Below are 23235 nucleotides of genomic sequence, written 5' to 3' on the forward strand. Positions count from 1 at the left end.
AAATAAAATAAAAATTTTAAAGCAAAAGTTTGTCTTTTTCACCTTCTTCATAAATCCAAGTAATCTTTTGTAATTAAATAAAAAAACCTGCATTGCAGACCACAAGTAGATAGTTATTAAATTAAAAGTAAAAATAATTTCTCATTTCTTAATTAAACAATTGCTCCTTTAAAAGCCTTGTAAAAAACCCCAAAACATATATCTCCATTTTTAACTTGCTAGCTTAAAGTACTGTAAAACTGGCCCAGGTTGGGATTGTGTTGGGATTGTTTTGGGATCATGTTGGGAATGTTTTGGGATCGTGTTGGGAACGTTTTGGGAGTGTTTTGGGAATGTTTTGGGATTGTGTTGGGAAGCACGAAGTTGTCCAGACTGAGTTCATGGATTGAAAGGCACAAACCCACCCAGGATCTCCTGGAGCTTTTGTTGTTCACAAACAGGCCCTGAGTGGGGGTCTGGAGGCCCCAGAAGTGCCTTTTCCTTTTGGAATGGGGCAACTTCCCAGGGCACCCTCTGTGCTGGCTCATGCCCAGGGACCACAGACCTTTGGGGGATGCAAAAGGACCAAAACCAAATCCTCGGGATGAGGCAAAAGGACCAAAACCAGACCCTCGGGATGAGGCAAAAGGACCAACCAAGTTTTTTGTTGACACAAACAGCAGCAAATCCACTTTTTTTCAGGCAGGGAAACTGAGGCACGGATTAAAGGAGAGAGGAATGAAAAGCAAGAGTGGCTGGGGCAGGCCTGGTTCATCCTCCTGGAGCTCCCAGCAGGGACTGGGATTTCCAGCAGAGGTGCTGGGGTTTGGCTGCTCCAAGCCCATCCCTAGTCTTGGCTCTGGGTTTTCCAGCCAGGCAGGGTTTGTGCTGAGCTCTGCTGAGCTGGGCTTTGTCCAGTCCCAGAGGTAAAACCGAGGCTGGGCTCCTGGTGTGATGAGAGGCAGAGGGAGCAGAGCTGCCCCAAACCCCGAGGCTCAGTTTACCCCACTCAGCTCCAGATGTGTCCAGAGGCTGGAGCTGCTCCCCAGGGGTTGAACTCACGTTTTCCAGGTGTGGGAAGCACCTGCACCCCTGTCCCCAAAAATCCGTGCCCCAGATCTCCTTGTTCTGCACTGTCCCAGCCCCACGGCTCCAGGGAACCTCCTCCCTGCCCAGTCTGGTCCATTCCTGTACAATCCCAGTTCATAACTCTGTGATTTGGGGGTGCCCCAGTAACTCAGCAACACACAGGGGGGAAATGGGGCACACACAGGGGAGAAATGGGGCACAGACAGGGGAGAAATGGGGCACACACGGGGGGGAAATGGGGCACACACGGGTGGGAAATGGGGCACACACGGGTGGGAAATGGGGCACACACAGGGGGGAAATGGGGCACACACAGGGGAGAAATGGGGCACACACAGGGGGAAATGGGGCACACACAGGAGGGAAATGGGGCACACACAGGTGGGAAATGGGGCACACACACGGGGGAAATGGGGCACACACAGGTGGGAAATGGGGCACACACAGGAGGGAAATGGGGCACACACACGGGGGAAATGGGGCACACACAGGTAGGAAATGGGGCACACACAGGAGGGAAATGGGGCACACACACGGGGGAAATGGGGCACACACGGGTGGGAAATGGGGCACACACAGGGGGGAAATGGGGCACACACGGGTGGGAAATGGGGCACACACAGGTGGGAAATGGGGCACACACGGGTGGGAAATGGGGCACACACAGGTGGGAAATGGGGCACACACGGGTGGGAAATGGGGCACACACAGGGGGGAAATGGGGCACACACAGGGGAGAAATGGGGCACACACAGGGGGAAATGGGGCACACACAGGTGGGAAATGGGGCACACACAGGAGGGAAATGGGGCACACACAGGGGAGAAATGGGGCACACACAGGGGGGAAATGGGGCACACACGGGTGGGAAATGGGGCACACACAGGGGGGAAATGGGGCACACACAGGTGGGAAATGGGGCACACACAGGGGAGAAATGGGGCACACACAGGAGGGAAATGGGGCACACACAGGGGAGAAATGGGGCACACACAGGAGGGAAATGGGGCACACACGGGTTCAGGGCAATCAGAAATGACCCCTGGCAGTTCCTGGCTCTCAGGACTGCCTGAACTGGAGCTGTGCTGTGTCAGATGCTGCTGCCTGAAGATGATTTTCTCCTCCTGCTCCCACTCTGTGTGATGTGGGGGATGGTTGTTTCTCGCAGACGGGAGAAATTCCCCACACGTTCAAGTCAGCAGCTTTGTGCAGGCCTGGGTCAGTCCATGGAACAGCTGGGCTGAGCCATGGCTGGGAGGAGCCCAGCACCTGGAAAATCCCAGTTCTGGAGCTGGAGAGTGGACAAACGGGGCCCAGGCTCTGGGCATGGATCTGGATCTCTGCTCTGGTTTCAGGGTGCCCACAGCGAGTGGTACCAAGCGAGGTTCTGCCCGGACACCAGTGACGAGGAGCAGGGCTGGGTGGTGCTGGCCATGCCCACCTGAGCACGGCAGCTGTGGCTGTGGGGACAGCGCTGGCACAGCTCTCTGGGACACTCCTCTTGTCACCTGGGACCAGGTCCTGGGGAGTCCAGTGGGTCATTGCCATCCAGACCTGGTCCTGTGTGTGAGGTGTGGGGCGAGGGTCACAGGGGTGAGGGTGGGATGGGGGACAGGGGTTCAGGGTGGGCCCGGCAGGGTCACCCTCCACATCTGGGCTGGGTCCCAAACAGGAGCTGACCCCAGAGCAGCTCCCGGGTTTGCCAGGGGACAGTGACAGACAGTGACAGAACAGTGACAGAACAGTGACAGACAGTGACAGAACAGTGACAGAACAGTGACAGAACAGTGACAGAACAGTGACAGAACAGTGGCTTTTGGCCTCTGCCATTAAGCAGCAGTGACGGTTTCTCTTTAAAGTCACACAAATTCTGTCCTCCCTTGTTTGGGTTCTGCTTCACCTGGAGCGTTCTGCCTGGCTCAGGCTGCACCATCAGCCTACTGGAACACCTGGCATGCCACAATTAGCAGGCACTAATTAGGCTGCTGGAGCTGCCAGGGGATGCTGCAGCTCAGCCTCCTCAGCTGAGAACCACAGAACCACAGACAGGTTTGGGGTTGGGTTTGGGTTTGGGTTTGGGTTTGGGTTGGGAGGGACCTTAAAGGGCATCTCCTCCAACCCCCTGCACTGCCAGTGCCCTGTCCCCAAGTGCCACTTCTCACTCAATCTGTGCAGGGACACCCTGGCAGTGCCCTGTCCCCAGGGGACCCCCTGTGCTGCTCTCAGAGCTGTCCTCAGCCCCGTGCCGTGGGAAGGAGATCTAGGACACACCGTGGGTGCCAAAGGCCCAGGACGGGCAGTGCCAGGCTGGGATGGGCAGTGCCAGGATGGGATGGGATGGGATGGCAGTGCCAGGATGGGATGGGATGGGCGGTGCCAGGATGGGATGGACAGTGCCAGGATGGGATGGGCGGTGCCAGGATAGGATGGACAGTGCCAGGATGGGATGGAATGGGCAGTGCCAGGATGGGATGGACAGTGCCAGGATGGGATGGAATGGGCAGTGCCAGGATGGGATGGGCAGTGCCAGGATGGGATGGGATGACAGTGCCAGGATGGGATGGGATGACAGTGCCAGGATGGGATGGGCAGTGCCAGGATGGGATGGACAGTGCCAGGATGGGATGGCAGTGCCAGGATGGGATGGCAGTGCCAGGCTGGGATGGCAGTGCCAGGATGGGATGGAATGGGCAGTGCCAGGATGGGATGACAGTGCCAGGATGGGATGGAATGGGCAGTGCCAGGATGGGATGACAGTGCCAGGATGGGATGGACAGTGCCAGGATGGGATGGGATAGGCAGTGCCAGGATGGGATGGGATGGACAGTGCCAGGATGGGATGACAGTGCCAGGATGGGATGGAATGGGCAGTGCCAGGATGGGATGGCAGTGCCAGGGTAGGATGGGCAGTGCCAGGATGGGCAGTGCCAGGATGGGATGGCAGTGCCAGGCCGAGCTCCCGGAGCCACATCTCCTGTGTTGGTGCTGGGGAGACTCGGCCCAGCCTCTGTGCCCCAGCTGAGCCCTCCCAGGGCACCTGGGGAGCCCCGAGGGCAAGTGGGGAGCTCTGAGGGTTACTGGAGAGCCCCGGGACCCCCGCATGGGCAGCGCCGGGAGCCGTGGTGCCCCAGAGGGGAGGGGCGGAGCCGGGACCCCGCAGAGCCCCCCCCCGGTCCGGAGCTGCCCCGGCCGGAGCCGCGGCTGAGAGCGGAGAGCGGCTCGATGGTTCCCTCTGCTGGGACTGCGGGACGGGATAGCGGGACAGCGGGACAGCGGGACAGCGGGACAGCGGGATGATGGGATAATGGGATGGGATAATGGGATAATGGGATGGGATAATGGGATAATGGGATAATGGGATGGGATAATGGGATTTGGGATGGGGATGTGAATGTGGGATTTGCGGTGTGGGATTTGGGATGCAGATGTGGATGCAGGGTGAGGCAGGCAGATGTAGAGGCAGGAGATGGGATGGGATGAGATGCAGAATCCGGAGGCAGGAGGCAGATGCAGGATGCAAGAGGCAGGTGAGGTATGTGGAAAATGCAGATGCAGGAGGTGGATGTGTGGTGCAGGATGAAGGAGGTGGGATGCAGATGTGGGTGCAGATGTGGATGCAGATGTGGGTGCAGATGTGGATGCAGATGTGGATGCAGATGTGGGTGCAGATGTGCATGCAGATGCTCCAGTCCCTGCCGTCCCCATCACCCTCAGCCTGCAGTGGGACTCCCCAGGTCACCAAGGAGAGGACCCATCCCCACAAAGTCACACAGGTGCCCCGTGCCAGACACACCCAGAGGCTCTTGCTGCCATGTCAGGATTTTCATGGCAAGGTTATTTCTTCTGTTCTTCCTTCTGTCACATTCCTCCTTTTCCTGGAGCAGGGACACAGCCCAGAAGTCGAGTCCCTGTGAGAGGGTTCTCTCCTGCAGAGGAACCTCGGCAAAGCCTCTGCCAGAGACAGGACCCACCTGCCTTGGGCTGGTCTGGGGATTAAAATGTCACCACGTCCTGCCCCAAGAATCACAGAATCATTGAAGCTGCAAAAACCTCCAAGATGAAGACAAAGTGTTTACCAGAGCCTGAAGGGACAGCACACAGGGAATGGCTCCCAGTGCCAGAGGGCAGGGCTGGATGGGATTTTGGGAATTAGGAATTGTTCCCTGGCAGGGTGGGCAGGGCTGGCACAGGGTGCCCAGAGCAGCTGTGGCTGCCCCTGGATCCCTGGCAGTGCCCAAGGCCAGGCTGGACATTGGGACAGTGGGAGGTGTCCCTGTCATGGCAGGGGTGGCTCTGGGTGGGATTTAAGGTCACTTGCCATCCAAAGCACTTCGGGGTTCCATGATTCTCTGGTGTGGTTTCACGTTTGTGCCTGGGAGCCCAGGCAGAGCCACGGCAATCCCACCTGGAGCTGGGACCTCCCTCCCTTGTCAGCTCCTCTGCAGACCCACAGCCCTGGTCCCTAAAGCCGCCAATCTCCGGGAGCTGCATTTGCTTTGCTGGTTAATCTTTAGCTCTCCTTTGTGCCCACAAGAATAGCTGTTCTCACTGATAACCCCTGCCTGATCCCTGTGATCCCTGCGGGCTCTGCTCCCTAATTAACTGATGGGAATTGCTGATATCCCTGGCACAACAGCCGTGCATATCCAGCACTCTGCTACAGAATTTTAGACTTTATTGAGGTATTTATTCATTCTTTTTTTAGCAAGGAAAGCAGGCACAGCTTCCTTCTCCATTAGACGTTTCTGTGGGAGGGAAATCAATAGAGGAAATTATGTTTGCTTCAAATATTTATGTGGTGATATCACTCGGGGTATGGGCATTTCTCCAAATTAACCACATCAGGTGTGCAATGCACAAAGCCACGTCTGACCAGAGAAATGGCACGCACAGAGTCATGGAATCATGGAATGCTCTGGGTTGGAGGGCACCTTAAAGACCAGGGAATGAGAGAACCATAGAATGGAATCCCCGGGGCTGGCAAAGCCCTCCCAGCCCCTGCAGTCCCAGCTGTGCCCCATGGCCACCTTGGCACCCTGAGTGCCACCTCCAGGTGCCACCTGCAGGGATGGGCACTCCAAAGCTCCCTGGGCAGCCCCTGCCAAGGCCTGAGCTCCCTTTCCATGGGGAAATTCCTGCTGCTGTCCAAGCTGAGCCTGCCCTGGCCCAGCCTGAGTCTCTGATCATTGTGAAAATTCACAGCTCTCAGGTGGAATTTCATTGCTCAAGTTATTCCAGTTGGCAGCAGGTGATGAGTTTGCCCTTCCATTTTTAACCCCCCCCCCAGCCCTGAGAGGCTCCAGCACCCACTCCTGCCCAACAGCAGCCCCAGCTCCAGCCCAGCTCAGGCCATGACTGTGGGGTCACATTTGGCTTCCTGCAGGTCAGGACTGACCTGGTTTTTGCTCTGGACTCATCACGATGGGACCAGCAGGAGATGTTGGCCATGAGAATGTCAGCAGTGGGAGGAGGATTTTTCAGGAATTTGTGAATGTTGGACAGGCTGATCAGTGCAGTACTGGAGATGAGCACAGCACAGTGTGGGAGGTGCAGCTGTTCAAGGCCCTGGTCCTCAGTGGTGGAGAAAGCGTGGATGGAATACATCTCACCGAGGTTAATCAGGGGGATTGGAAATAAAACCAAACCCCCCCAGCCCATCCAGCATCTGCAGCCCCTCCCTGGCTGCTGGACTGAGACCCAGCCCCAGTGCCTGGGCAGGACTCCCCAGTGGAGCTGCTGGGAGCCCAGTCCTGCACAGCCTGGGAGCCCCAGGGACCCCTCCTGCCAGTCCCTGGTGACACTGGGGTCCCCAGTACCCACCAGGACCCCAGACCTTCTCCAGTTCTCCTCTCCAGACTGTCTTGTCCTCCTCTGGAATAAAAGCACCACTTAGAATGGAATTGAACCCAAAATCTGTGGGACAGGTCTGCTCAGCCCCAAAGCAACAGCACAGGCTGTGCTCAGCACTGCTTTATTCCTGCTAACTCTGGTTAATGGTAACGAGCTGTTGTGACTGATGAGTGTTTGCATTCTGTGGGATTGACTTTCCGAGCTCCACAGCCCCAGGAACTGCTCCCATTGCAGGCAGGTGATCGTGCCCAGTGTGCCAGTCTGCAATCCCACCCTCCGAGCCCCCTCAAACAGCTCAGAGCCACTTCAGCCTCCCTCAGGGAGCTGGATCAGTGAAAGCCCCGGGAAACCCCTCCCGTGTCAGGTGGGAGCAAACAAACACAAAAACCCCATGTCGGGGCAGTCCCTCTGACAGACACTCCAGTGATTTCTGTTTGTTTCTGCTCTGGAATTTTCTTTCCTTCCAGTGGGAGGTGTCCCTGCCTGTGGCAGGGCTGGAACTGGGTTTGTTCTGAGGTCCCTCCCAGCCCAGACCTTCATCTGTCCGTGGTTCTGTCCCCAGTGCAGCCACAGCCCAGAGCGTGGCCCTGCTGGCCACGGGCTTTGCACTGACTTTGTGAGGTCTCCGGGAGCTGAGCCGGGCCAGCTTTGCTGTCTGGGAACTTGTCCTGTCTTTGTTTTCACCAGCAGAGAAGGAAACTTTCCTGCAGGCGATGGCAAATCTGCTCCTCGCTGCGTGCTGCAAACCTGATGGGCTGCAGAGAGCTGCACAGTTCTGTGCTGAGGGAGAGGGAGTCAAGGCTTCAGCACGCTGGGGTGTGCAGAGAAACAGCTGCCAGGGTGGCAGGGCCTCCAGGAGGGGAGCAGGGTGTGCTGCAGAGGGCACAGGGCAGTGAGAGAGGGCACAGGCTGGTGCTGGAGACCTCATGGCCACACACAGCTCTGGAGTGCTCAGTTAAGGAAATACAAGCTCAGAGAGGGACAAAAATGGTTTGGAGGTGACAAAGAGAGCAAGGAATGAGCGTCTGGTGTGGGAAAATGCAGCATTTTGGGGAAGGGGGGTGTCCAGGGATTCAGGCAGGACAGCAGGGAGAGATTCCCCTTGCTCTGCACAAGTTCCCCCTGCAAGGACAAGGTCTAGACACTCACATGGGACAACCTGGGAAGTTTTTGGGAGAGATGGGGGATCTGCACACCCATGAACTCGGTGTCTGTGCAGGAGCAGGTCACAGGAAATGTAATCCAGGGCAATGGATAATCCCCATGCCTGGAAGTGTTGCAGGCCCGGCTGGACAGGGCTGGAGCACCCTGGCACAGTGGAAGGTGCCCGTGTCCATGCAGGGGGCTGGAACTGGACGGGCTCCCATGTCCCTCCAGCCAAACACTCCTTTGAGTCTGTGATTCCTGCTTTTCAACAAATTTTGCTTGGGTAAACATCAAGTCAGCCAAGTCCCTGATGATACTAAATGGTGATACAGCTCCAGGACCAGCTGTAAAATCTGCAGAAAACCCTGGTGCAGAATCCTGGGCAGGAAGGAGTGAATGCTCTGCTCACCCTCAGATTCCTGATGTCCACTGGAGCAAGAACGTTAAACCAGGATTAGACCAGGACGTGTCTGGGAAGGGGCAGAGCCCTTCTGGGGCTGCACTGTTTTGGGGCTGGAGCTTTCTGGGGCTGGACCTTTCTGGGGCTGCACTGTTTTAGGGCCAGCTTCCCTGTTCTGGTCCGTGGTGACTGCACAACACAGGGGACAGCTCCAGGGCAGGAGTGGGGGAAGGAGTGGGCATGAACTGCTGGCTGAGGGTAGCTCCAGAGGAGAGGGATCTGCCAAAAGGCCCCCAAAGCCCCTCGACCCAAGTCCAGAAGAAGAACAGACTGCTCCCATGAAGAGAGGAACCCGATGTCAGGCTGGGGACACTTGCCTTCAAAAAGTGTCCCCCAAAGCCCCAGGGCCACCCTGTCTGGGCCAATGCTGGAGCCAGGACTGGTGATCTCCTCTCCTATCCAATCTCTCACACTCTCCTGCCTCCCTCTTCCATTTTACTTTTTTATTTCTCTCACTGTTACAAAGTAGGAGCCAAACGTGCGTGGATTTCCACGCCAGGCGTGGAGCTGGCCAATAAAACTCGGTGAGCTTTGTTTTTTGGACCCTTCTGGCTTTTGCCATTCTTTTGTGCCCATGGGCACCTGTGACTCCTGGGTGCTCCCTTCTGCACAGGAGTGGGACGTGACACCTGCTACGACTGAGTCACCCAACACTAAAACAACAGATTTCAAAGGAAAAGCAGTTGAGATGAACACACAGTGATGCACTGGGGAGAACACATCAGATGGAAGATGACAGGCTGGTGGCTGACAATTATCTCCCAGGAACAAGCTGTCACTGCTCTGACAATGTTACAACACAGTTCAGTGATCAGCAGTTCCAAAAACAAACCAGATATTAGAAATTCCCTGGCAAGGAGCAGGAAACGTGGCCAGGACAGTGCAGGGCATCTGGAACTGCCACAGTCCTGTGCCTCGAGGGGCAAAACTCTTCTTGTGGAGGGGCCAGAGGTGGCAAAGGGTCAGAAGAGGGTGGGGGAAGATCTGCTCAGTGACATCTCCAGTGTGAGGGGCTGGAAGCTCCAGGAGGTTTTGGACCTGCCAGGAGGGGCAGGGAGGGGGGACAGGGACAGGAGGAGAGGGAACGGCCTCAGGCTGGGCCAGGGCAGGCTCAGCTTGGACAGCAGCAGGAATTTCCCCATGGAAAGGGAGCTCAGGCCTTGGCAGGGGCTGCCCAGGGAGCTTTGGAGTGCCCATCCCTGCAGGTGGCACCTGGAGGTGGCACTCAGGGTGACAAGGTGGGGGACACGGTGGGCAGGTCCCTTCCAGCCTCAGGGATTTTGGGATCACCAGAACTGGGTCTCCCAGAGCCTGAGGTGCTCTCACATGAGATTTAGATAGATTTGCTCCTCGGTGATTCATGAGTGAAACAGCAGTGCTGTGAGTGCAGAAAAGAGCAAATCATCCCCCAGAGCTGCTCGGCAGGAGCTCCCTGTCCCCGTGCTGAGGAAAGGCTCTGGTGAGGCTCCCAGCACCCAGGGCTGTGCTCAGGTCACTGCTTCCCTCAGCGCCTGCATTTCTGCTTTGTGCTCAGAGCTGCTGTTCTTCCTTCTGAGGCAGCAGCCTGTGTGCCATTTGCTGCCTTTTGCATTTATTCCAGCATTTTTTCCCCTCCCACAGCCCTGGGTCTCTTCTGCCTCCTGCCACGGCCCCAACCCCTGCCTGACGCAGGGTGGGTGGGGAAATGGGGTTTGTTGTGTTTGATACGACACCTGCTCGTGAGAGAGGCTGGAGCAGCCCCTTGTCACCAAAGCATCGTCCCCTGAGTGACAAACACTGGCACGGAGAGGGGGAAGCTGCTCCCCAGTGCCAGCCCTGTGCCAGCACCTTTCCCATTAGAGCTGCCCCAGGAGCTGCTGAGCTGTGCTTGTGAGGTGCTGTACAGAGTTTGGAGGCTTTAGGGGCATAAATGCAGTTAAAATGCAAGTTAGCCCCTTCCTGGTTCTCAGGTTCCTGTGTCCGCTTTTTCTGGGGTGTTTTGTGCTGCTTTAATGCTGTAAATGCTTTGTCTTGCTTCTGTGTTTTGCAAAATTCTTCTTAAAACGTGTCTGGTTTACATCCTTGTGCTGTGTCAGCAAGGAATGGGAAGGAATGTTCTTGGTTAACTCTTGTTGTTGGTTGGTTAGGGGTTGTTTTTTGGGGTGCTTTTTAGAAAATGACTATAAAATTGGTCTGTAGGTGGGCAGAGGAGGCCAGGGCACACTGGTGTGACCTGTCTTTGCCCAAATCAGAGCAGGCTGGAGCAGCCTGGCCCAGGGGAGGGTGACCCTGCCATGGCAGGGGTGAGTGAGATGGGCTTTAGGATCCCTTCCAACCCAAACCCCTCTGTGGTTCTGTGATGATTCAGGTCTCTGCTGCATTTCCAGGACAGGGTTTGCAAGTCTCAGACACAGATAAAGAAAATGTTTTCCTGTCTTAACACACTCCTGACGTCAACATGGGCCTCCTGCAGCTCCTGGTGCTGGTGTTTGGTTTGGGGTTTGGTGCTTTCTCTGAACACTCATGAGACATCCCCGGACTCCCCATGCCTTGGGGCAGAAGGTTTGGGGGCTGAAGCTTCTCTCTGGAGCAGTGGGGTGGCAGAAGGAGCCCAGTCTGGGTGGGGTCCCAGAGCAAGCCCCCCTCGCTCAGGGCTGTGGGTCAGTGCAGGCTGTCCCCGGGCTGTTTGTGCTGCTGTCCTGATGATAACGTGGGCTGACCTTGCAGCCTGTCCTTGGTGCCACGAGCTGCTGCCAGTCCCCAGGAGTGCCCAGTGCAGGGCACCTCCCTCGCTGCCTCCTGTGCCAAACCCTGGCCTGGGCTGTCCCTCTGTCCCCTCTGCTGTGCTGTCCCCTCTCTGCCCAGCTCTGTCCCTCTCTGTCCCCTCTCCATCTCTGTCCCCTCTCTGCCCAGCTCTGTCCCCTGTTCTGTGCTGTCCCCTCTCTGCCCAGCTCTGTCCCTCTCTGTCCCCTCTCCGTGTCTGTCCCCTCTCTGCCCAGCTCTGTCCCTCTCTGTCCCCTCTCCGTGTCTGTCCCCTCTCTGCCCAGCTCTGTCCCTCTCTGTCCCCTCTCCGTGTCTGTCCCCTCTCTGCCCAGCTCTGTCCCCTCTCTGCCCAGCTCTGTCCCTCTCTGTCCCTTCTCTTGTGCTGTCCCCTGTCCTGTGCTGTCCCTCTGTGCACAGCTGTGTCCCCAGGATGGCACTGGCAGTGGCCCTGGCCCTGGTCCTGGCCCTGCTGGCTCCTGCTGCCGTGGCACCAGGGCAGGACCCACTGCTGAACGTGTGCATGGATGCCAAACACCACAAAAGAGAGCCCGGCCCCGAGGGGAACCTGTACGGCCAGGTAGGAGCTGCTGCTGGGCTGGGTGGGACAGCCTGAGCCCCTGCACCTGCCTCCCTGCATATTATGGGCTGGATCGGGCTTGGCCACCACTTGCCTGAGGGATAAAGCCCGTGCTGGCCGGGAGATCTTTGTTTGTTTGAGCACAAGGCCAGAGCAGGGGCAGTGCTGCAGGGGTTTGTCAGCTCAGTGTCACCCCTCTGTGACCCCTCCTGAAACTCAGGTACCCCAGAGCACAGCGGGGGAAAGGGGGGGGGGGAGGATGGGGAGGGGAGGATGATGAGGGGAGGATGATGAGGGGAGGATGATGAGGGGAGGATGGTGAGGACAGGATGCTAAGGGAAGACTCTCAGCTGCTCCCTCTCAGTGTGGGAGATGCTCTTTGCTGTGCCCCAGCCCCCTGGGGAGGAAGAGGGGCTTTGTTGCTGTTCCTTGGGCTGGCACTAATTGCTACTGAGGATCTGATCTCCTGCTCCCCCTCAGCCCTGCCTTGCTGCAGGGCACAGCTCCTCAGCCCAAAGTGACCCAGAGTTTGCTGGGCAAGATGAAAAGCTCTGTCTCTGAAGGCTCCTGGCTGCTCGGTTGCAGTGCTCCCCCTGGAAGGACAATGCCTGCTGCACAGCCAACACCAGTTCAGAGGCTCACAGGGACCAGTCTTTCCTCTACAACTTCAACTGGAGGCACTGTGGGGTGATGCCACCCAAATGCAAGCGCCACTTCATCCAGGACACGTGCTTGTACGAGTGCTCACCCAACCTGGGGCCCTGGATCGAGCAGGTAGGACCAGAGCAGGGAACCATGCAACTCCTTGGGTTGGGAGGGACATTAAAACTTGTCCTGTCCCAACCCCTGCCATGGCAGGGACACCTCCCACTGTCCCAATGTCCAACCTGGCCTTGGGCACTGCCAGGGATCCAGGGGCAGCCACAGCTGCTCTGGGCACCCTGTGCCAGCCCTGCCAGGGAACAATTCCTGCCCAAAATCCCACCCAGCCCTGCCCACCCTGCCAGGGAAGGGTTTCTCTTCAATGTCTGGGGTGTCTCAACTTTCCCCACAGGAAAGGACGTTTCTGGCCTCTGAGTGATGGAAGAATTCCTTGTGTCAGGACACCTCTGTGCTGGGGCTGGAACCCTCTGGGATCAGCGCGGAGCCCACGGGAGGGGCGGGGGGCTCTGGGCTGCGGCAGATCCGGGCCGGGCTTTCAGCGTGGCTGTGCTGTGCCCTGCAGGCTGGCAGCAGCTGGCGGCGGGAGAGGATCCTGCAGGTGCCCCTGTGCAGGGAGGACTGCGAGCAGTGGTGGGAGGACTGCAAGGACGCCCGCACGTGCAAAGAGAACTGGCACAAGGGCTGGAACTGGGCAACAGGTCAGGGGGTCTGCGAGCCCTCCCCGAGCCCCAGGCAGGGCACTGGCAGTGTCACTGTGCCAGGAGCTCTCTGGGACAGCTCTGACTTCCCGGGGCTGCTCAGCCCCCAGCCCCCAGCCCCCAGCCCAGGTGTGGCGTGGCCGTGGGCAGGAGGGCAGGAGGGCAGGGCTGGCCCGGGGCTCTCGCTGAGGTTCTCTCTCTGTCTGTGCCCAGGAACGAACCGCTGTCCCTGGGGCTCCATGTGCAGACCCTTCAGGCAGGTGTTCCCCCGCCCCAAGGACCTGTGTGAGAAGATCTGGTCCAGCTCCTTCAGCTACAGCCCCGAGCGCCGGGGCAGCGGCCGCTGCATCCAGATGTGGTTCGACCCCGCCCAGGGCAACCCCAACGTGCCTGTGGCCAAATACTACGCTGAGAGGAAGAGATCCCGCCCTGGCCAGGGGCACGACGTGGCTCCTGAGAGTGGCCGAGCTGTGCGTGCTCGGCCCTGCTCTCTGCTGCTCCTGCTGCCCCTTGTGCTGCTCCGCGGGGGCTCTGGGGGCTGTGGGGGCTGTGGGGTCCGTGCACGGGGGTCCCTGTGAGCACTCCGTGAAGGGCCATGGCCTGGGCTGCTCCTGCTGCCTGCAAGAGGAGCTGGCACGAGTAACTCTGTCTGTCTGTCTGTCTGTCTGTCCCAGTGTTGGACCTTGGCACCACCTCTGCTGCTGACCACAGCAGGGATGTTCCTGCCTCTTACAATCTCTGCTCTCTGTGGGAGCTGCTGCACATCTGTTCCCTCCCCATGGCCGTGTGCTGTCTGCTCTGTGGGCTGTTGTGACTCCCTGGAGGGTGCTTGGATAATAAACTCTTGCTCTGGGTCAGCCTTGTTGCACTGATGTGCAGTACTGCTGAGGACGGGGAGGGGTCCTGGGGGTGGTGGTGGGTGTGGGGTCTGTAAATGTGGGAATTGGCCTGGGGGAGGAGAGATCATAAACCTCTATAAGGTTTGGATGGGTAGAGATCTCAAATCTCATCTCTTTCCACTCTCCTGCCATGGCAGGGACACCTCCCACTGTCCCAGTGTCCAACCTGGCCTGGGGCACTGCCAGGGATCCAGGGGCAGCCACAGCTGCTCTGGGCACCCTGTGCCAGCCCTGCCCACCCTGCCAGGGAACAATTCCTGATTCCCAAAATCCCATCAAATCCTGCTTTGAAGCCATTCCCTGTGTCCTGTCCCTCCATCCTTGTCCCCAGTCCCTCTCCAGCTCTCCTGGAGCCCCTTCAGGCCCTGCCAGGGGCTCTGAGCTCTCCCTGCAGCTTCTCCTGTCCAGGTGAGCACCCCCAGGTGTCCCAGCCTGGCTCCAGAGGGGCTCCCAGCCCTGCAGCAGCTCCAGGGCTCCTCTGGGCTCTCTCCAGCAGCTCCAGCTCCTTTCCCTGTGCTGTCCCCAGGGCTGGGGCAGCTCTGCAGGTGAGGTCTCACCTGAGCAGGGCAGGGGAGCAGAACTGTCCTCACTGTGCCAGGCAGGACCTCCCTGCCCTTGGCTGCAGCCCAGGTGAGCTGGCTCAGCCCTGCCCTGCTCTGGGCTCAGGAGCCCTCAAAGGTTCCCAGACCTGCAGGACCTGTGCAAGGACTTGCTGCTGTGCTTGTTTGGGGCTTTTCTTCCTCTCAGCAGAACTTCAGCAACTCCTTGAAGGGAAATGAGGAGGGTGGGCAGAGCTGGATGCCCTCCCTGGAGTGGGGGTCCTGCTGCTTTTGGAGTTGGACAAAGCAGAAACCAGCCTGACTCAATCTCAAACCTCAACATCCTGAGTGTGGGGACGGTGTGGCAGAGCAGTGAGGTACCTGAGACACGAACCCCCAGGTGAAAGCACTGATCCCTTCCCTAGAGCTGCTGCACTGGCACAGCCCAGAGACACCTGAGGGCCAGCCCAGGCCCTTTAGCCTATAAAAGCCCAGTCCCAGATTTTTAATCTGGGCATCTTCTAACAGCCCTTTGCCTGATACCCTCTAGGGGTGCCCCTCAGGGTCACCTCTCAGGGGAGATTTGGCCCCAGCCCTTGGTCTGGGTGAGTGACATCAATCTCTGCTCAGTAATGGGGTTGGCTGGCTTTAATAGGATTGCTTCAATCTTATTTCAGATTATGCATTGCACTGGTACCTGTGCTGTGCAGTAAATAACGCTGATTAACATCTCTTAGTCTAGCCATGATCACAACGAATCATTTGTTTATGTAAATATATTTGGGTTCCCATCCTTACATGAAGTCACATGAAGGTTCAATCCCAGCTGTGCAGTGCCCCAGACACCGATCACTGGCCAGGCTGAGGATCCAGCCTCAGCAGACTCTGGGGAGCAGCTCAGGGAGCCGTGGAGCCCAGCGGGGGTGGGGTGGTGCTTTCGGGGTCTCTGGGGGTGTCTGGGGGTCCTTTCTGCTCCTCCTGACTCAGTGGGGGGATCTCATGATGAACTTTGTCTCCAGGGCTGCCTGGGCCAGGCCAAGTCCAGGCTGCAAAGCTCTGTAGTACTTCAAATATTTTCAGGAGTTCTTAGATCAGAGCAGCTGTTTCCAGAAGCTTTTCTGGCTTTTATTTTAAAATGTTCCTAATGATGTTCCTAGCCTCTGTCACAGCTGATCAACACTTCCTTGCCTTTACATGAAACAGAGAAGCACTTTCCCTCTCTAACTTAAATATGATGCATTTAATCGAATTGCTCTAAATATAATATATTGTCTCCAAAATTTGCAGGTGGAGCCCACGACTGACCAGGGTCTAGAGATGTTCTGTAGCCCATGTGTGGGGTGTGAGTTTGCCCTGCCTGCCCCAGGTGGGGCCAGGGAAGAGGAAACACTGGGAGTGATTCCTGTGATCCCCACAAAGGACAAAACCCAAACAGCTCAGAAAGCAAAGCTGCTCCAGGAGAGGGAGGATCTGCTGTGGGCAACTCCTGCTTGGTGGGCTTGGTGTCTGTGTGGGCTCTGCTCAGCTCTGCCACTGTGCCCAAAGATCGCCAGGTTCTTGTCTCCTGAAAGGACATTGGGATCCTGCAGAGCAATGCTGAGATCCCCCCCTGTCCCAAATCCAGAGCAATGCTGTGATCTCCTGTCCCAAATCCAGAGCAGTGCTGAGATCCCCTCCTGTCCCAAATCCAGAGCAATGCTGAGATCCCCCCCTGTCCCAAATCCAGAGCAGTGCTGAGATCTCCTGTCCCAAATCCAGACGGGCACCTGTGCCTGGAAGCAGACCTGACCTCATGGCTTCCAGCCCTTTATAGATTTATCCTTCCAAGCTGTTTTGGGATGAGCTCCAAGGGATGCTGCAGCCACTCCCTGGACATCCCTGAGGTTCTGCTCTCAGCAATCTCTCCCAGCTCTGCCTGGTTCTGTGGTGGGATTGTGCAGGCTGGCAGGGAAACAGCCCCGAGGAGGTGTGGGAGGTGCCCAGGGCAGGGGCACAGAGGGGCTGGTGGCTGCCCTGGGGGGTGACAGGCAGTGGGGCCAGCGAGGGGACACTGGCAGCACGGAGGGGACGGGTCCTGGCCAGGGGCGGCTGGGCTGGGCTGGGCTGGGCTAAACTGGGCTGGGCTGGGCAGAGAGGATGCAGAGCTGGGCTGGGCTGGGCTGGGCTGGGCTGGGCTGGGCTGGGCTGGGCTGAGGGGATGCAGAGCTGGGCTGAGCTGGGCTGGGCTGGGTTGGGCTGGGCTGGGCAGAGAGGATGCAGAGCTGGGCTGGGCTGGGCTGAGCTGGGCTGGGCTAAACTGGGCTGGGCTGGGCTGGGCTGGGCTGGGCAGAGGGGATGCAGAGCTGGGCATGCAGTGCAGGCAGATGGACAGAAGCTGTCTGGTCTCAGCCCTGTCCCAAATTACTCTCTACACCCTGGGGTGTGTGACTCCTGTCACACAGGAGCCCCGGGGGCACGGGCAGGAATGTCACATTCCCAGAGGTGTCCATGATTGTTTCCAGGAGAGAAGCAATGGCACTGAGCAGGACCCACACTGCTGAAGATCTTCACTCTGTAGGTGTTTTATTTGCTTTTGTTTGTCTGGGGTTTGTAGCTGGAAGCACTGGACCTCAGCAGGGTGTGCTGGGGAATATTGAGCTGGAGGCATCTCCTTGTCCCACCCCTGGCAGTGCCCAAGGCCAGGTTGGACACTGGGGACAATGGGAGGGCAGGGGTGGCACTGGGAGGGCTCTGAGGTCCCTCCCAGCCCAAACCATTCCGGAATTCTCACACTGCACAAGGACAGTGCCCAGGAGGTCGCATTTCATGAACCCATGAGGTTCATTAGAGATGGAATCAAAACAGCAATTTTATTTTTTTCCAAACCTCACCAATGCAATGAGTAGGCAAGAAGGGCACTAGAAGGCGCCAGGCATAAATTCCCACATTTGTGGTGATCCCTGGCATGAGGAAAAACCAGAAGTGAAGATTTACAAAAGGTAATGGCACAAGCATGGAAAGCAGGAGAGAAGGATGGGAAGGCAAGAAGCGATTTGCATTCAGCAAGGGGCAGGTTGAAGTACCAGCTGCTCTGTTCCTCAAACGGTGGGGAAGCACGTGGAGTGATGGATGGTGTCACCAGGCATGGCAGTGACCTGGCTTTTTGTATAAATTAATTTTAACATCAGCAGAAAAGTAAGAAATCAGGGAGAACAGGAAAAAAAACTGAAAGCTAATAAAACAGATGGTTTAAAATTAGCGGGGCAGGGTAAGGGCAGGGTGACAATTCCCCTGGGAGCACTCAGAGAGGGGCAGGAGCAGCCCAAGGGCTGCTGGCAGAGATCCTGGAGGATGAACAGAAGATAAATGGGAATAAAAACCAGCGTGGAGTGAGACCCACCTATCACAGGAGATGTGGAAAAGGGCAAAGAACCACTGGCATTAACATTCAATTCCTGAAAAGCTGTGGAACAGAGCAGCCCAGTCCTTACATGGCAGCACTGAGTGTGGATCTGTCACAGCAAGTTGTGACAAACTCAGTAATTCCTGCTCCAGCTGCCAGGGCACAGCCAGGGCTGGGACACAGGAAAACAGGAATGACCTCAAGGAAACTGCCACAGAAGGGAGGACAAAACTCCTTTGGAAAATGCAGTTATCCATGATTCATTGTGAGGATGAAAGAGGGGGTCTGGTGTCTGCAGGAGTTCATTAACTGCTTTCATTAATGAGCTCTTCAGAACCAGCCATTTTTGTGGATGTTGATTTTTGGGGTGTGGATGTTGATTTTTGGGGTGTGGATGTTGGTTTTTGGGGTGTGGATGTTGATTTTCGGGGCGTGGATGTTGGTTTTCGGGGTGTGGATGTTGATTTTTGGGGTGTGGATGTTGGTTTTCGGGGTGTGGATGTTGGTTTTTGGGGTGTGGATGTTGATTTTTGGGGTGTGGATGTTGATTTTCGGGGTGTGGATGTTGGTTTTTGGAGTGTGGATGTTGATTTTCGGGGTGTGGATGTTGCTGTTGTCATTCTGGGGCATAGATCGGATGTTCCCTGGAAGATCTGGCCTTTAATCCGTGTATTCCACGTGAATGCACCAGGCTGAGCGTTTATTTACTGACAGATTTTGGTGGAACTCCTGCCTCCTTCTGGTGCCTCCACAACCCCAAACCCAAGTGGAGGCACCGTCCATGAGGGAGCACAAAACATCAGAAGAGAATAATTAAAATTCCTCAGGATGTGAAGCACAAGGGCTCCTTTCAGCACAAGGCTTTTCTGGAGGTGCCATCCAGGAATGTTGGCCCAGATTTCCTGCCCACCCTTCTGGGCTGGTCTGGGTGAGCTGTTGCCTTTCAGGGGAGCAGATGGACTGCACAACCTCTCAAGGCTCCTTGTATTCCTGCTTTCCGTATTTCCATCACAAATTTCACGTTAGATGTTTATTTTCCACCACTGTCCTGCACATCTCCTTGGCTGTTTGTGCATTTTGAGGTTCCCCACGTGCATCCAGGACAGTTCTCCTGTGGGACATGGGTTCATCTTCACTTCCAGTGAGAGGGGGTCTGGGATCACAGAATCCCAGCAGGTTTTGGGTTGGAGGAAACCTTAAACATCACCTTGTGCCACCCCCTCCATGGGCAGGGACTCCTCCCAGCAGAAGGCTCCACCAACTTCTGGGTGTTATTTCAGTGACACGAAATGGTTGGGTCTTGGTGAGGAGCCACCAACCCTTCCTGAATTTCCATCAGCAAATCCCGTGGGCTGGTTGGATTTCTCAGCTTTAAAAAAATAAGCACATACCTAAAGCTGAGGAGGAGGTGTGTTTGTTTTTCTTAAGCATCCTGGATTTAAGCCAGACTTTGCACTGTGTGAGTCTCATCCAGACTTAGTCTGGGGACCTGACCTGGAGCAAAGATGTCACTGCAGGAATGCTGAGAGTTATTAGAGAGCCAGTCCAGGAGGTGCTGAGGGAGCTGGGAAAGGGGCTGAGGCTGGAGAAAAGGAGGCTCAGGGGGGACCTTGTGGCTCTGCACAAGTCCCTGGCAGGAGGGGCAGGGAGGGGGGGTCGGGCTGTGCTCCAGGGAACAGGGACAGGAGGAGAGGGAACGGCCTCAGGCTGGGCCAGGGCAGGCTCAGCTTGGACAGCAGCAGGAATTTCCCCATGGAAAGGGAGCTCAGGCCTTGGCAGGGGCTGCCCAGGGAGCTTTGGAGTGCCCATCCCTGCAGGTGGCACCTGGAGGTGGCACTCAGGGTGCCAAGGTGGCCATGGGGCACAGCTGGGACTGCAGGGGATGGGAGGGCTTTGCCAGCCTCGGGGATTTGGGGATTCTCTGATTGCTGGCTGCACACGGATTTTCCCTTCAGAACTCTCCATGCAGACAAGGCTTCCCCTCCTGACTCCCCTGTGGGGCCACAAGGATCCCTAAAAGCATAAAAGATCAAACAGAGAGCAAAGTGTGCCCAGAGGCTGGTTTTTCATCAGCACATTCTATAGAAAGAAGGTTCTTCTGCAAGATTTATCTCCTAGCTCCAGCCTTTGGGCTAATGAAAGAAATTATCTCTCTTGACAAATAAAAATACAAAAGGCAGGGTCAGGCATCTGATAAAATCCCAGTTTTCAGAAAAATGCATCGTTAATTGTGGTTGTTTGCTGGAGGGAAAAGTGGCCCAGCATTAAAATGATTCACTTTTCTGAAATTTATCCAGAATCATTTTCTAACCCTGAATCCATCACTCCCCACAGCAAAACCACGTCCCTCTGATGAGTGAGGATGGAATAATTGCTGCTGTGGCAGCTCTGCTTCCCAGCTGAGTCACCCTGATCCGAAGGCTCTCGGTGTCCAGGCCACTGCAGGGGTCAGCAATAAATGTCACCCCACAAGGCTTGGATTCCCAGAACCTGTGGTATTATGAGATAAGTTGGAAAATAAAACCCCCATAACGCTGAACATCCTTCACCTGGGTATCATTGCAGCAGAAAGGAGAAGCAAGCAGCAGCAGTTCAGCCGTGGGAGTGCCCAAAGGCAGGACTTGCATACCCAAGAAATGCTGCAGAGAGCTCTCCCTGCTCTCAGCCGAGCTCTTCCATCAGTCACTGGCTGTTTCCTCCTTGGATCTCTTTGCCCCAGCTCTGCTGGCACACCCTGCAGCAGGGGAGCCTCTCCCTGGCTCTGCTGACAGCCCCAGGTCAGAGCCAGCCACACCCGGCCAGTCACACTCCTGTGATTGAGCCAGGTCAAACCCCACTGTCCCTGTGCAGGACAGCTGGCACCCGTCACTGCAGGGGGAGGAACACAGCCTGGCACGTCCCAGGCCAGCCACAGAACAGTCCACAAGGGTAGGAACTGCCAGGAACAGGAAAGGTCTTGGTTTCCAAAATGGAAATGTGCTTAAAGAGAAGAGCCTGGGAAAAACGTGGATGGGTCCTGTTTGGAGATTTGGGTTTTCCCTGGTGCCAGCTGCCATTTGTGATTCTCCTGAAGGAACCTGGGGAGTAGAAGGTGTTCCCCCTGCCCATGGTGGATGGATGGATGATGGATGATGGATGGATGGATGATGGATGATGGATGGATGATGGATGATGGATGGATGATGGATGGATGATGGATGATGGATGATGGATGATGGATGATGGATGATGGATGATGGATGATGGATGATGGATGGATGATGGATGATGGATGGATGGATGGATGGATGGATGGATGATGGATGATGGATGGATGGATGGATGATGGATGGATGGATGGATGGATGGATGATGGATGATGGATGGATGATGGATGATGGATGATGGATGATGGATGATGGATGATGGATGGATGGATGGATGATGGATGATGGATGATGGATGATGGATGATGGATGATGGATGATGGATGATGGATGATGGATGGATGGATGATGGATGGATGGATGGATGATGGATGATGGATGATGGATGATGGATGATGGATGGATGGATGGATGATGGATGATGGATGATGGATGATGGATGGATGATGGATGATGGATGGATGGATGATGGATGATGGATGGATGATGGGTGATGGATGGATGATGGATGATGGATGGATGGATGATGGGTGATGGATGATGGGTGATGGATGGATGATGGATGATGGGTGATGGATGATGGATGGATGATGGATGGATGATGGATGATGGATGATGGGTGATGGATGATGGATGATGGATGGATGATGGATGATGGATGGATGGATGATGGATGATGGATGATGGGTGATGGATGATGGATGATGGATGGATGATGGATGATGGATGGATGGATGATGGATGATGGATGATGGATGATGGATGATGGATGATGGATGGATGATGGATGATGGAAGGATCATCCAGGATCACCCACAGGGATCACCCAGTCCCACCCCTGGCCCTCCCCAGCAATCCCAGCACCCTCTGGGGGATGAACCTTGCCCTTCCTATGGATGATCCTCAAAGTCTCTTCCAACCCAAAGCATTTCATGTGCTGTGATTCCTGGGCAGCACAGGTGGATCTGTGTGATCTGCAGGTGACAGGGACCCCCCAGCACCCAGTGCTCCCTGTCCTGCTGTCTGACCCCCAGGGCAGCCTGGGGAGGGCAGGGAGGCTGTGGGGCTGTGCTGGGTGAGGAGGGACAGACACGAGCTCCCCGCAGTGCCCTGGGTGTCACAGCAGCACCCCGGGGGACACCAGAGGCTCCCAGTGCCCCATCAGTGAGTGGCTGAAGAGTTTCAGGCTCTGCTCTTGTACCCTTTAACTACCAGAGCTGTAATGCATCTCTCACAGCTCCTTTCTCTTTCCTTTAGGCCACAAAAGTCTTGATCTGAAAACTCATGAACCAGATGCTCTCACCTTCCATTCATCCTCTTAGGGAGTAAAGGGGCTTTAGGAGCAGGCAACAAACACAACCAAAAAGTGTAAAATAATTCCCATAACGGAAGATGTGGGTGAAGCCAGAGTGTCCAGCCTGGAAGGGAATTGCTGGAGGGAGGAGAAGGGCTCTGTGCTGTCCTGGGTGGCTGGAAGAGGTCACTCAGGTCTAATTGTTTGCTATCCCTTAATGCAAGAACTAAGCTGCATTAAATAAAATTGCAGGTGGCAAAATTAAAACCAGTTACAGGAGGCATTTTTGCCTCAGCAGGATTAATCTTTGGAACATTTTGTCACAGCAAAATGCAAACACCAAAAGTCTGCAGAGGCTTCACCAAGTGGTGAGAGAAATCCACAAGAAAAACAAATCCATTAAAGAATATTCCCCACAAAACAGAACCCCTGGCTCAGGGAGCACCAGAGGCTCAGATGGATGGAGGCTGGCAGAGAAGCGACCCCCTGTGCTCTCCAGGTGCTTTTCCTACCTGAGCACTGCCCAGGGCCCAGCACAGCCAGCAAAGGGAGCTCAGGGGGGCCAGGGGCTCTGCAGAGCCAGGACAGACAGACAGACAGCAGCTACAATCCCAGGGTCAGGACAGAGGGAGGAGCTGCCTGGAGGGGCTGCAGCCCTGTGAGCATCCATGAGGCTGAGCTGACAGCAGCTCGGGCAGGGACAGCAGCTCGGGCAGGGACAGCCCGTGGAAGGTGGGAATCCTTCACCATCTCTGCCCCCAGCCAGGGTTG

General features: G+C 56.2%; 1 protein-coding gene across 1 annotated transcript; it reads left to right on the forward strand.

Moving 5' to 3' along the window:
- Nucleotides 1-11600: 11600 nt before the first annotated feature.
- LOC106861737 (folate receptor gamma-like) lies at nt 11601-14061 on the forward strand. The gene is made up of 4 exons (XM_014890350.2): nt 11601-11843; nt 12429-12617; nt 13069-13204; nt 13418-14061. The coding sequence occupies exons 1-4, from the start codon at nt 11697-11699 to the stop codon at nt 13780-13782; spliced, it is 837 nt and encodes a 278-aa protein (XP_014745836.2). The 5' UTR covers nt 11601-11696; the 3' UTR covers nt 13783-14061.
- The last annotated feature ends 9174 nt before the right edge of the window (nt 14062-23235 follow it).

Source organism: Sturnus vulgaris, chromosome 2 (genome assembly GCF_052056855.1).
Source record: "Sturnus vulgaris isolate bStuVul1 chromosome 2, bStuVul1.hap1, whole genome shotgun sequence".
Taxonomy (NCBI): Eukaryota; Metazoa; Chordata; class Aves; order Passeriformes; family Sturnidae; genus Sturnus; species Sturnus vulgaris.

What these genes read in the sequence shown, in the direction of transcription:
- LOC106861737 (XM_014890350.2), top strand. Translation starts at nt 11,697, where the DNA reads ATGGCACTGGCAGTGGCCCTGGCCCTGGTCCTGGCCCTGCTGGCTCCT. An exon ending in AGGGGAACCTGTACGGCCAG is followed by an intron (nt 11,844 to 12,428) that starts GTAGGAGCTGCT and finishes GCTCGGTTGCAG; the next exon opens with TGCTCCCCCTGGAAGGACAA. An exon ending in TGGGGCCCTGGATCGAGCAG is followed by an intron (nt 12,618 to 13,068) that starts GTAGGACCAGAG and finishes TGTGCCCTGCAG; the next exon opens with GCTGGCAGCAGCTGGCGGCG.